The 14,127-nt window shown below is 36.7% G+C and overlaps 1 protein-coding gene and 1 long non-coding RNA gene across 4 annotated transcripts in view; both read left to right on the forward strand.

Moving 5' to 3' along the window:
- STRN (striatin) overlaps positions 1 to 14,127 on the forward strand; it is an 89,309-nt gene that overhangs the window by 16,803 nt on the left and 58,379 nt on the right. For all 3 annotated transcript variants that reach the window (XM_019527185.1, XM_019527186.1, XM_019527187.1), the window contains exons 2-4: positions 3,322 to 3,395; positions 6,776 to 6,854; positions 8,409 to 8,576. In XM_019527185.1, coding sequence (XP_019382730.1) covers positions 3,322 to 3,395; positions 6,776 to 6,854; positions 8,409 to 8,576 — 321 coding nt within the window. The remainder of the gene's footprint in view (positions 1 to 3,321; positions 3,396 to 6,775; positions 6,855 to 8,408; positions 8,577 to 14,127) is intronic.
- LOC109304531 lies at positions 10,817 to 13,388 on the forward strand. Its single transcript, XR_002099413.1, has 2 exons — positions 10,817 to 11,267; positions 11,951 to 13,388. It is a non-coding gene; the product is annotated as an uncharacterized LOC109304531 (long non-coding RNA).

Below are 14,127 nucleotides of genomic sequence, written 5' to 3' on the forward strand. Positions count from 1 at the left end.
ATATCTGGATGATGGAACCAAGTACAGTTAGATCATACAAACCAAACTAATTGCTTAGTTTATAAAACTAAGAAATCAATATAAAGGAAGAAATGAAGCACAACAGATCTCATAATCTAGGTGTAAGTAAGATTACTTATAAACTATAATTAGTTTTTTTAAATAATTTTAAAAAAAAAATGAAATTAGTTTAGTTGTTATAACTTAATAAAGGCTGTATAGGCAGTCAATAACAAGCAGTCCAGGGTTAGTAGATTGTATAGCATTCGTTAAGGTTTTGGGTTGTTGATTGTGCTCATTAATTGCCGGGAAGCAGGGGTAAATGATGCATAATAGCCAGGTGAACATCAGTTTGGAAATATGGAAGTTAATACCTTTAGGGAAAAGCTAAATACATTTTTAATTTCTTAAATTAAATCCATTTTTCTTAGTTCTGCTTTGCTGTGCCTCCCCTTTTCCTTGCTTCTTGATACTAATTTGTATAAACTTCTTTTTCCCTTTTCCCTACCTGTTGTTCAACCAAATATTTCCTCAAAAGTCAGTCCCTTTAGTTGTTCATTTTTGTTGCTGCTCTTGTCTCTCTCCAGTTTGCTGATATCTTTCTAATCCAAAATTAAATAGAATATTAATTTATAATTGGAATAAAGGTGGTTTTCTGAGGAAATTAGCACTCTGACTTAATTTCTTTACAGACTTCCATTTTATTTTATTAGGAAAGGATAGGAAAAGCCTGAACTATTTAGTGAAAGGGAGAGCGGCAGCATCAAAAATTTCATATATTTATAAATACAAGCAGATTTCATGCTTCAAATCCTACTTTGGTTCTCTCCATGCCAAAGTTAAAATAATCATGAAAGGCACCAGATGTTTCTTCTCCCACGCCATTTCCATGGAAATGATGAGCTTTCTTGATCAAGCAGAACAAGTAAGTAAAACTAATTCAGGTGAGAGAGACTATTCTGAAGGTAACTTGGAACCAGTGAAGAAAAGAGGTAACTTAGTGGAACTGGATTACCTTTGTTTAATTGTCTGGTACTCCCTATCTCTCATTTATTATTATTTCTTCTGCTTGTCTCATAATACCATATTCTTAAGACAAGGTTCCCCCCAACCATTTAACAAGGAAGGGTGTGGGAAGAGGTCCCTCTTGGTACAAGGTGGCAGGGCGGCTGCTATGACTCGTGACCCTGACTTAGGGTTGGAGCTGCAGCTTCTGCTTGCCACCTCTGCCCTTGCTGCTTACCCTCCAGTTTTTGCCAGGGGCACAGAGCATGTGGTTGTTCCTTCCCCAGCCTAGCCCAGTAACAGTGGTGGCAGAGGCAGCAGCTGCAATCCAGGCTTCAGCTCTGGGGCCCAGCTGGAGCTGCCACCACCACAATAGCTATTGTGTGGTTTGGCTGGGGCTGGGACAGCCATGCTCTGTTCCCCAGGCTACAGCAGGGCCTTAGCCAAAAGGGAAGTGGTGGCAGGGGCAGGGGGTGGAGACACAGGGCAGAGTTCAGGTTGCCTGCCTTGCTACCACTGCTTTCTCCACTGCAGCACAGGTTGGGCTGATGAATTTAAGATTACTGTCCAATAATTAGTTTCTGTATATGGAGAATTATAACAAATTTTATAAATTCTACATGTATATAATCGTATTATTGGCAGGTTGTCTTGGATTTGGGTAAATATGGTACATATAAAGAACCTCTTAAAATAGCTTCTCTCTCAATGTAGTTTGCTTATAGAAAACAGTAAGATGCAAAATTTTTGGTCTCTTAAGTAGTTTAAAGCAGACAAAAGCCTATCTCTGACTTGCATAGGAGGCATAGCCTGAAGATTAGATAAATTTTGTCTAGGGCCTGAGGCTCAATACTTTGAGGTCCTCATTGAAAATGATGATTGTTTGTTCATTTGTTCGTCTTTCCATTGGCTCATGTTTTGAAGTTGTAATAATATTTATATCTTACAGAGGAATTTCAGTGATATCATGTTTTTCCTTTTCAGGCACATTATTTTTCAAAATATTAAGTTCTATACATTGGCTAAATCTGTGCTATTACATATATAAAAATAAAAGTAAAGTGGGGGGCAGTAAAAAAACAAGGAATATAAAATGTCATTGGAGATTGAGCAATACGAGTCCCTTTAACACAGGGATGTTAGCAGAAACGCTTATCTTCTGTACCTGGATCAGTACATTGAACAATGGATAAAACCATCAGATTGCTGTGTTTTATGTGCAGGGCTGTGGAGATGGTAAAGGAGGAGCTCCCATCCTGAGACTGCTCTGTCTTGGTAGTTATCATTTTTCTGTCTCTTAGATTAGCAAAATATGAGTAAGTGTATGGATTTGCTAGTTAGTACTCTCGTTCCACGGTGTGTAGGAATCTTCCTCTCTACAGTACTTGAGAAAGCACGATCTAGTATTTGAATAGGGGTCTTGAAATAAGCAGATCTGATTTTGATTCTCAACCTGTTCTACGAAGTTAATGTGATTTCTCCCTCCCCCCCCGTAAAAGGTCTTAGTCTATTTTGTTTTCTGACTTCCAAAATGGTTAGAAGGGTGCATATATTGCCTTCGTTTTTTTCCGTAACCTTTGACATGAACATATGATACTTGTGCCATGCTAGTGAAATGTAGTGTTTTGTGTGCCTGAGTACCTGGATACTGGCTCTGCAAAAGCAAGATATTACAACCAGTAGTCCTTTTTGGTATGTTCTGTTGAGCGTTTTGCTACAGTACCTTTTATATGGTATTTCCTACAATTCCATTCCGAGTTTTAGCAGGTTTGGGAACCCAACTCTGAACGGACTACTGACTGTACAGGCTTTTAACACGTTGTCATAGACATCTTTTCAGGACTGGTCTCAACACAAATGTGTTAAGGCTGTTGTCAGAAAGCATGGGTGGGGCTAGTGAAACTGGCTGAAGTGTCTGATTAATTGACCCCAGAGATGTATAGTAAAAGTGGAGGAGTGGAAAGCATCAACTGATGTTTTGAATAGATGTAGATAGCAGAGACCTCAGTTTCGCTGAGCGACAGTGAGAACAAGTGGTGGAAACACAAGAACAGCAGGAATGCATTCCTTGTAGCAAAGAATACTTTTTTAGCATCTGATGCATATGATAATGTAACTGACTGTTTTGTTACCAATATCTATCATTATTTGAATGCTCAAGTAAGTAAAGTTATAGGATAGGGACATACTTAAATTCTTCTGAAATTATCTGGATAATTGTTTTGGCAAAGTGGTTTTTAAATAAATTCAGCACCTATAGACTTTTCTTAAGTGTGTTAATAGATTTCCTGGTTTCTTTTCTTTATTTATTTTCAGAGCTAAATACCACAAATTAAAATATGGCACAGAGCTGAATCAGGGAGATATGAAGCCTCCAAACTATGATTCTGGTAAGAATTTAAGGTTGAAATAATTATTTTTAAAGTTCTCTTGTAATTTTAACTACAATTTGTAAAAGGTAGCTAGGTGTTAATTGGATATAGTAGACAAAAAAGGAATAGACACATGGTGACTAGTCAAGATAGAATATTTTATGTTGCAAAATGTTAATGTAGCTTGTAAAAGTAGTTTTTAAAACATTAGTTTCTTGGGGTGGGTTTTTTATGGGGTGGGGGGTTTGGTGAGTTTTATCTATATTTTGAAATAGGGCCATCAAATGAATTTGGGTAAAAATGTAAGCTCTAGAGTAAATGCATGGGTGTTTTTGTTTTTTTTAAACTAAGAAAATTCTGGCATGGCAAAAAGTTGGGGGAAATGTATCTTGGGAACTTTATTTTGGAAGAGTTATTGTGCATTACCAGTGTAATATAATTAGCATGCAGTGCATAATGCATTTTGTCTTGATTTACGATCTTTTCAGATTTCCAGAAAAACTGAAAGAAATGCAAATGAGAGATAAATTGAAGGTGTAGATGGATATTACTGGGTTTTTATAAAACTAATGAAAACTGGAAAATATATAACAAGTAGTGAATAAATACTCTGCTAGTATTGGATAACTCCTCACTGGGTTGCTGCATAATTTAATTACTCATTTCTCCAAAATATGGATCTCTTTCTCATAACTAAATAGAATGACTTTGAAGCTGAAGAAAAGGAAGAATTAAAATTTCCTTTTTGTTTTGGTCAGCACAGCAAATGTTATTCAAAAGGCCTTTCTTGTCTCTAACCTAAGATCCATTTTTTGGATTAAGTCCTCAAGGAGAAAAAGGAATGAGAAATAATTCTAAAACATTGTTCTCTGGTACAACTAAAAAAAGCGAACATGAACATGGTCCCTGCAGATCTTAGCCATGCCATTTGCTGAGGAAAATGTGTCCTAGGATATGGACAAAACAGCATTTTAGCCTCTTTAAAAGAGGATGGGTAGCTATTGCATGGGAGCATGCATCAGTTACTACACTGCAACTATTAGGTCTGCAAGATCTTGTCTTATCATAACATATAATATAACATGTCATGATAAGACTTGTTTAACTAATGAGTTAAATCTCCCTAACTTTGACCCCTGTAGGCAAGTGAAGTGACTTGGGTTCAAGTGAAAGTGGTCTTGCTACATTTGTGTCACTCTAGGATCAGCCAGAGGTAAAACAGTTTAGCGACAGTTGTTGTATCTATATATGCTGTGGTGAACAGACTTGCACACCTTAATCTAGAAAAGAGTCTGAAAATACCTGCTTGTCAAATTTGGCACGCAACTTGTCTTTTCCTAAATATATATAAAATGCCTTGGTTCTGAACTTTATTGCAGCTTGTTTCTTAACAAGTTAAGCTACTGTGCTCTTATCTGAATTGGAGAAATAGTCCATTGTATTCTTCCCGTAGCTGCCAAAAATTAGAGGTTCTGGCACCATAAGCACGTACCATCAGGATTGAGCTCCTGATCAGTATAATCCTTGTAATCCATGATAATTGTCCTTATTACATTAGATGCTTGCCTATCTACATGTTTCTCTGGAAAAGTAGGAAGAATATTGAGGCAAATCTTTACAATACTTCAACCTAAAGTCCTTGTTATTTGGCTTCTATCTGAAATCTTGGATTCTGTAGTAATTCTGCTGAGAGCACTCTTAATCAGAACAATGCATTTTCTGCATTCTACACAACATTCCCATAAAAGCCTCATTTGACCTATTTGGCCAGTGGTCCAAGCTTCTTCACTTTCAATTGTAAAGGATAATGAGGTTTTTTTGGGGGGGGAGTACAGTTCTATCTTCTGGGGTGTTTATACATTTAACCAAGGTGGCCTCCAAAGGAAAAGCTTAGTCTCAGGAGTGGTCATATAGCACAAACTTTTCTTCCGTCTTGATGTTTAATGGTCTTTTACCTAAAACAGGCTTTGATAGTTGCAGGGTGGATTCCGCTGTCTTCAGAAAACAATGTGTACATTTATTTTCATTGCTATTCCTGGACAAACTTATAGATTCAAGGTTGCAAAGTACTTAACATACAGATGGCATACTTTATACATAAGTGCTATATAAATGTCAATTAATCTTGGTCCCTTTGGTAAGTAAAAGTATTAATCCCACTCTTGAAAATGGAAATCTCAAAGCTGCATATCAAATCAATGGTTAACTGGGATGGTAATGTAGAAGCTTTTGGTTCTCTAGTTATATTTTTACAGTGTTACTCTGTTCTTCCTTTAGCTGCTGGGCAATATAATAGGTCATGAGTAGATAACAATAGCAGATAACAAACCTGGACTTCTTTACTTGAGCAATATAGGCTTAAATTAGGTACAGAGGTCACTGCCCATTCCTGATCATCACACGCTTATGCAGCCTATTGTTTTATATATTAAATCTATCTGATTGGTCATGCATAAGGATCTTTAGCCAGCTTCTAAGTACGTTCCGTTTGCTAATGGTTTGTAGAACAGATATTGGAATTTTTCTGCAGGTTTTTACAGAGTAATGTTAGATCCTGACCTGTGGGCATGAAAAGTTTGAAAATTTGCTAAATGTTTTTTTAAATAACTATGGGCAGAAGAAAATTCCATATATCAACAAAAATCAGCCATACCTTTTTTTTTTCCCCTTCACTACAAAAAATAAAATATGGGTGGAACTTGATGTTAGTTCATAATGGTGTGATGAAATCCTTAATAAATTGTAAGGATTGATGCACCATTCAGTTACCAGTAAAACCATAAAAGTTTCTTGTATATGAATTTAAACTCTGATTGAGGCACTTAATGCTAGTACAGAACTCTAGGTATACATGCTTTTGAAGAAAAAAGAAGTGGAAAAGGATTTTCCAATTTTTTTCTTCAAAAGCATGTATATCTAGAGATTTTTGTTTTACATTGATGACGTGATGGGTGAGAGCCATAAGGGAGGTGATGCTGACAAGTATAACTTGTTTTAAGAATGCTGATGGCAGTCAATGTAGTGTACAAGTGATACAGCAGTTCCATAGTACTTCATTTTTTTATTTTTATTTTTTTACTTTGAATCCATCTTAAAGGGCTGGGGTGGCATGGGTACTAAGGCACACGGTTGACAGCCCAGGAGTCAGGTCACAAGTTTGAGACCATAGCAGAAGTGCTCACAGTGTGTCCTGGCAGATTCCAACAAATCTGTGAATTCAGCTAAATACTTTGTAACAAGGACACAGAAAAAAGGAAAGGAAGTCATCCTTAAAGTTCTTTGAACTGTGTTTTTAATGTTAAAGTGGTAATTCAGTCTGACTTGCTCTTAAATTAAACTCAAATCCTCTTTTAAATACAAAATAGGAAAACATTTTCTAATGAAACAATCTTTTCCAGATGAAGGGAATGAAACAGAGGTTCAGCCACAACAAAATAGTCAGCTAATTTGGAAACAAGGGCGACAGCTGCTGAGACAGTAAGTGTCATAATTAATGTTCAAAGATGGGAGCTTGACTGAAAGGTATCAACACTGAATCTGACTACTGTATTTTAATATTTCCATCTGATTTTCTTTCCTGAAAAGTTAGTGTGAGTGCTTAACCTTCTCTGGAAGGGCTATTACAGCACAGAAAGTTTTTTAGAAGTGTTGGTAAGTTTCACCGTTTAAAACAAACTGTTTCTGGTGGGTGTTATAGGAAGGTTAATAGGGAAAAGAGGTTAGAGAAATCTTAAAATTTATTTTTCCCTTAAAATATTTAGCAAAAATTCAAGAGATAAGATTATTCCTTCTAGAACCATGTGAAATAAGAACAGCTCTTACCTTTCAGATTTTTTCACACGTTTACATATTTTTTTCTAATTTTGACTAACTTTTAACACATCCATGAAACAATCTTACTTGGTCCATGTCTGAGTCCATCTGTTATGTATCAGTGGTGTGCAAGTGTGTAAAGCTCAGGTCTTAGTGCTACTCACACACCTCCTAGACACCTAAGTTAGTAAATGCAATTATTTTTCATGCTACATAGTTGGACTTAGTTCATTGTGCATGCTCAGAAGCAGTTTCCTATGGGCAGGTATGTGTTGAACTCCATTTATGTCCTATTGCCATCCAGTTATATCTAGGAAAATACACATTCTGTGTTAAATCCCCAAATCTGTTGTCAAAGGAGACACAGAATGTGTATTTTAAACCCGTTTTACAGATTTGGGGCTGAGAGATTAAGGGATTTGCACAAGGCTGTGCCACGTATCCCTATATCTTACTTAGTTACAGTATAAGGTACATGTCTACCCTGTCTTCTGCATGACTTCAGATTAACTTGACTGCCTATCTGCATATCCATCTCAGCCAGCTTTACACTTCAGACAGTCTGACTCCAAGGCTCAATGAACCTTTTAGGCCTTAGCTGTCACCCCTTTATGTAAATGAGCCAAATTCACATTCTGCATGGATGTTCCAGTTTAACAAAACAGTTGGGTACTACTAAATGTGTATATACGTATTTGATCATAAAACTGGTTGTTTGTACTGTCATAACTAGTCAAAGAGTAGGAAATTGTCACAGTAGGTATGTACAGGCTTTGTGTAAAGGTTATCTAGGAGGCAGATTTTAAGTTAGATTTTTTTTTATTTTACTTTAGATGTTCATGAAATACCTATAAAAACAAAATAGCTATACTGTGTATGAAATGGTTTGGGGTCTTTAATTAAAAATCATTTACAGTTTATTCATAGTTCTTTTTCCATCTATCTTGGTAAATGCAATGAATAACGTATTGTATAACCTCTGACTACTAGGCTCTTTGATTTTTTCTCAGTGACTGTACAGGCTGGTACTGCAAGAAACGATTCCCTCTGCAGCTGGTACAAGACAATTTATTATAATGTTTCATTAGCACAGCACCATACTTTGCTAAGCTTTGTACCGGAGGGGAGTTTAGGGAGTATCTTTTATATAATGATTTAAATAATCATATAGATTACACAGATCTGCATGGAAGTCTAGCATGAGTTCTACTCCTACAGGTATCTACAGGAAGTGGGTTACACGGATACAATACTGGATGTGAAGTCAAAACGTGTGCGAGCTTTGTTGGGCCTTTCAAATGATGCCTCAGACAGAGAAAATAACAAAAACCAAGAGCCAATGTTAAATGGCACAGAGGCCCAAGTTAAAGAAAACGTAATGATTGGGTAAGTTCTGGACATGACAAATGTTACCTTTTAATGTGTGTGTAAATTATTTGTTTGTGAAAGATTTTATTTGCGTGAAAGATTTTTATGACTTTTCTTTTTAGATTCCAAACTGAACGAATATTTCTAGCCAACTTAATTATTAAACAGTTAAGTATTAACGTGGAAGCCACACTTTAATTATTGAAAATTTCCATAAAGAAGCAATTTATTATTTCATTTAAGTGACACTAGAGGAAATTAAGCCTTCTGACTTTAAGGTTATGTTCTTTAAATGCTGAAAGGAATATGTCAGTTACTGGGCCAACAGAATTTTCCTTTGGCTTGCTAATACTCTCAAAATTGTAATATAGTCTTCAATATTCTGGTATAAGATGCCATATATGATGACTAAATAATCTGTATAAGGTGAAGGATTTTACAGCATCTGGAAATGTTTTTAATATGCATAACTAGCTTCCAACTTTTATAAATCCTCAACTTTGCTGCTGACATCTATGTTAATAAATATGTAAGAATGCAGGTAAAATCTACATGTAGCTTCCACATGTGCATGCCTGTCACTTGATATTTCTGATACCATCACAAAGATGGCAGACAGAATAAAATAAAGTTTATGCTTCATTTATTAAATTGTTTTCCTCTTTCTAGAAGAAACTTATTACAGTTAAAATGCTTCTGAAAGCTTGCTTTTAGACATTCCAGCAAAATTAGTTTGTGGCTGCTCATTTAAATACAATAGTTTATGAAGTGCTAGATTTAAAGAAAAAGTAAGTCTGAGTTTTACTTCAGAAGGCAGCACCATTGCCAACACAGGGTTTAATCTTTGATTTTGCCTCTTGTTTCAAAAGCAAGTACAGTTTAAATATAGCAGACTGCAGTCCCCACTGTATTCCAAGGCACAATGTTGCTTTGTGATGGCTTCCTAATCTGAAGAGAATTCATTACGGTAATCAGAGCCAGTAAAGCAGCTGGTCTGTGTTTAGGGAGATTACCCAGTGAACATGAGCTAATTATATACTTCATGTTAGGTTGTGAGATGGGAAATTTGGGTGCGTAACCTCTGTTATGCACCCTTTCAGGCTGGAAGGAGATGGCATCTATCTTGGGTAGAAAATGGGAGAAGCTTGTCCTTTTTACAGTCAGAGTGAGAATTCCTATGTGTACGTGTTGTCATTTTTCTTTTTCTTTTTTAATTGAAGATGGCTAGAGATAGTGAGGTTATGTGATGAGTGTTTTGCATGGGGAACGGAATAGAGTCAGCAAATTTTGTAGAGACCTGTTAAGGCTGAGAGGCGATGAGCTTTGGAGCTAACGACAGGTAATTTGTCTGGGCTCCTTCATCAAATCAGTTCTGACCTCCTTCTAATGGTTATGCATATTGTGGTGTAATACTTCTTCCATGAGCTTTTGTTTTAGGTAGTACTAGATCTGATATGAATAAAGCTGACATTTTAGATTTGCAGGCTGATTCTGGATGTGGGTGCTCAGTAATACCATGTTTGACTGAATATTGTCATTCTACAAGATTTGTCTTTGCAGTTTGATGTTAATGCATGTCCTCTTTGAGGAACTTTTTGTTCTTGGCTGACTTGCGATACACAAGGTAGCTAACTGCAGAAAATGTTTAGCTGAGCACCTGAATGTTTGATATGTACAGTACACAACTAAACTTTCTGGTTAAGCTGGTCTCTACATCCTAAGCTTTTGCAGTAGAGGAATTTCTAAGTGGAGTTTTCTGACGTTTTTTCAATATTGTCTCAGTGCTCACAGTTTATCATGCATCTCTTGATCTTAGTTCAAACTGGCTGTCTTGCGTTTCTTTGTAAGCAAGGAAAGTCTGGTTTTTACTGAAAGATTGAGGAGAATTTTTTGCTGAGATAAGTGAAAAATTGGTCTTCTGTGTTGTGAATATTTTGGGTACTTGTAGTTCAGCCACCATCCTGTGCATATTGGTGCAGGAGGTATTCCACGTCTCCAGGCAAAAGGCTGCTCATGCCTTTTGGACTAGTGAATGCTGCAGAATTTTGTAATTCCTGACTGGCGCTATATGATATCTCACCTTCTACCTCCTTCTAGCTACATTATCATTTGCTTACAACAGTGAATCAGGTTGGAGACCAGACAACAATGAGGGGAGGAGGTTTGTCATCAGTTGGCTGAGGTGTTCCTGCCCCAGATAAGGTGTTACTCTTTGCTTAATCCATGTGGATTGTAGGGCCTATTTGCTTTTGCAACCTCTACTAGAGCACCTGAGCCAAGTAGGTGCTGGAGATTCAGGACAAACAGGATGTGCCAATTCCAGTCCAAATGCTTGCTCAGCCTTTAGAGACTTAAAACTGCCAATCCCACACCCAAGCAGTACAGCCTCTAAAGAAGTGTAAATTGTAATATGCTTAAACTTTAGGCAGACATGGGATGAATTTAAATGCCTATCCTACAGTGCACTGGCCCATAGGGAGGATCAGAGCACTCAGAGAGATGTTTTATTAGTCCCAAACTACTTGCTTCCCCCAAAAGTGGGGAATTGATTCAGCTGTTGTTTCCTTCCCACTTCCACAGTATGTGGAGTGTGGATGGAGAATGCTAAAGCCAGAATGAACTTGAGCTGGGAGGCACCAGGAGCAGCACTGAACAAGAGGGCATGCCATCATTGCAATAGTAGAGGAAGAGGAGTGGTGCTGTGGCAAAGTAAGAACAAATGAAAATGGCTAGAAGAACAGGCAAGCAATTAAGGGAAACCAGGAAAGAAAAATCTTGTGGGTGGAGAATGAGGGAAAGAGGAAGAGAGACAAACTGGTAGGTACACTTAAAAAAAGAGAGGAAGTTGCCCCTCTCTTGTTGTGCCATATCTTGCCATACTTGCATTAAAGACCTAGCATTCTGACATTCAGCACCATAGTATTGGCTCTAAGTACTTGCCTTTCCTTAGAGATTGAGGAGCAGCTGGGAATTGTTGGGACTCTTGATAGGAGGCAGATGTTCAGCTTGCCCATGTGGGTGGGGAGTAATAAGCAGTGCTTCTACTGCAGTGTTAATACGAAGATAGTACTTTTTTTTTTTTTTTTACTTTAAAATGCTTAACTCGATCCATCAGGTTCTCAGTACTTCAGAAAGCTGTAATGCTGGCTGGTTTCATCTTCCTAACCACATGAAGTTGGATTTCCAAGAATGGTGTGGTCTACATAGCTGTTTTCTCTAAGCTCAATAATCACTTTGTCCCTTTTTCTGACAATAATGCCAGTTTCAAAAACTAAAATTAAGTTAAACCTGCTCTTTTTTAGTTAAAGCAACTTGATGGCTGTGTATTAGTAACCACAGCGCATATAGCCAGGTACCTCTATTTTGACACATTTGTATCTGCTAATGTACAGAACCTCATGAAAACTTTAACATTCAAGAGCACCATGTGGATTTGGAGTGTTCCTGGAAGATTTTGATTCCATAGATGAAAAACATTATTTTGGTCACTTGACATTTGATTTAATCCTCTTCCTACTTGTCTCATGGTATTTTAAAGGGGATCTATATTCACTTTCGTCAGATCAAGTCACTTGCATTACAAAAGATAAGTACCACTCCTTGGCATGAATGAATTCAGAAATAAATACTAAAAATTAACTTTCTAATAATGTAAAATTCCAAAATGCCTGCAATAGGCAGACAAGGTTATTTGGGTAAATGTGATGTTTTTTATTAGACCAACTGAAAAGTTGGTGTGGGAAAGCCTGCAGTGAGAAGAATGGGTGCTTTTTTCTCCATTAAATGATCTATGTTGTAAACACAAATGAATGAAAACTGTCTCAATGAAATACAACATGATCTTATGTGACAAGAAAGAATTTTTAATTTAATGCATTAACCCCTTTTTTAATTGGTTCCTTCCTTTAATTGAGTCCTGGTCAGTCTATATTAATCTCGGAGGTATTTATTTGACATGGACAGAAACAGACATCATAATGGAACAAAATGGAAAAAGGAATAAAATATATATTACCAAATAACTTATTATGGTTAGGACTTGATAAGGGGACTCAGAGATTAGAAGCTGTAGTTAAATGACCAGTGAAAGTTCATTCCAACAGTTTAACATGTTTTTTAATTAAAGTTAAAAAAAATAAGAAAAATGTAAGGCCAATTGGCATATACTCAGTATTTCTTCAAAAACTAACTACTCCTTTTATTGTACTATGTTTGATTTCTCTTGCATTTCTTGCATGTAAGAAAAGAAACCTCAGTTAAAAATGCAATGGGTTATGCTCCTACTTCTTATCAAGCTTATAATGAAACAATTATTAAGACTTTAATTTTTAGAGTAAAACAAACCATTCCAGTGAAGACTTAAGCAAGTGACCATCATTCTAGTTCAAAAACAGATTACCTGAATAACTCTCATGCATCCGTAAATCCTCTTGGCACTTACACATTTAATCAAACTGCTCTGTGCATACTGGCTTATGGACGTATGTAGTGTTGTGCATCTCCTTGCTTATAAAATGGTTTATTAAAGAAATTAAACCTTTCAAATTTTGGTACTACTGATCTGCAAAAGAAAATAATTCCCAAACAGTGTGTGTATTAGACATGCATAATGAATTAAAAATTGGAAATCTAGTTGAGTTTTAAAAATCACTTCTTTCCCCTCCCCCTCTTCCTTCCCCTTCTTTATTTATCCTTGGCTGTCTCTTGCCTTGTCCTAAGCAGGGCTACAAAATAAAGTAGGTATTCACAGCAGATGCATTTATGCATGGCTTCTACAAGGAACACTGTTGCCCTTGTTCCTTATAGCTGATCTCTAAATAATAATTAAAGAAAAAGCAACACCTTGCCATGAGACACTTATTCCTTGAAGCCCCGTTTTCATTAATCCAGTGGGAAGTGGAGTCAGTGATAGCAGCTTCTCTTTAGAAGTCCCTGGTAGAGAACTATGGCTTAAGGCTTGCAGCTTGTTCTTGGAAACCTCACACAAGTCTTTTATGGGCTTGGAGGAAGAAGCAGAAAGACATGAAATAGGGGTGAGGAAGGCAGGGAAGATGAGACGTTAATAAGGAAGTAACTTTTTGTAAGTTACTCCAAGCATTCTAGTGGGTTGTTTCTTACAAAGTTTGTTTGATTTGTTGTGATGCAGTGATCTAACTAGTCAAACAGCCTTATCTTTGCATGTATGCTTGGGACATTACATTGTATAGTCTGAAAGTCTCTTCAGTTGGTAAACTTGCAAATTGCATCCAAACCATTTTGTAAGTTACTTCCTGGTTTTAGTGTGCATTGCCTGTTTCTTGCATACTGTGTGCTAATTCAAAACAAAACTTTCAAAAAGATTGTGAATACTGTCTGGCCTGTCTAATGTGGTTTTTACCTTGCACATAACTGCTTATGGTGATTACATGTTTTATTTATTTCCATATCTTCAGTTAAGCTGCATAATACATGGCCTGGATCTCATTGTGTGGTTATAAGAATTTTAATACTATGAGAAGACAGTATTAGATATAATGGTCTCAACCCAGTTTTTAATAGTAGATGAGGACTGAGTCCTCAGATATGGTTT

This window comes from Gavialis gangeticus, unplaced genomic scaffold (genome assembly GCF_001723915.1).
Source record: "Gavialis gangeticus isolate Ggan-Ray unplaced genomic scaffold, GavGan_comp1, whole genome shotgun sequence".
In the NCBI taxonomy this organism is placed as follows: Eukaryota; Metazoa; Chordata; order Crocodylia; family Gavialidae; genus Gavialis; species Gavialis gangeticus.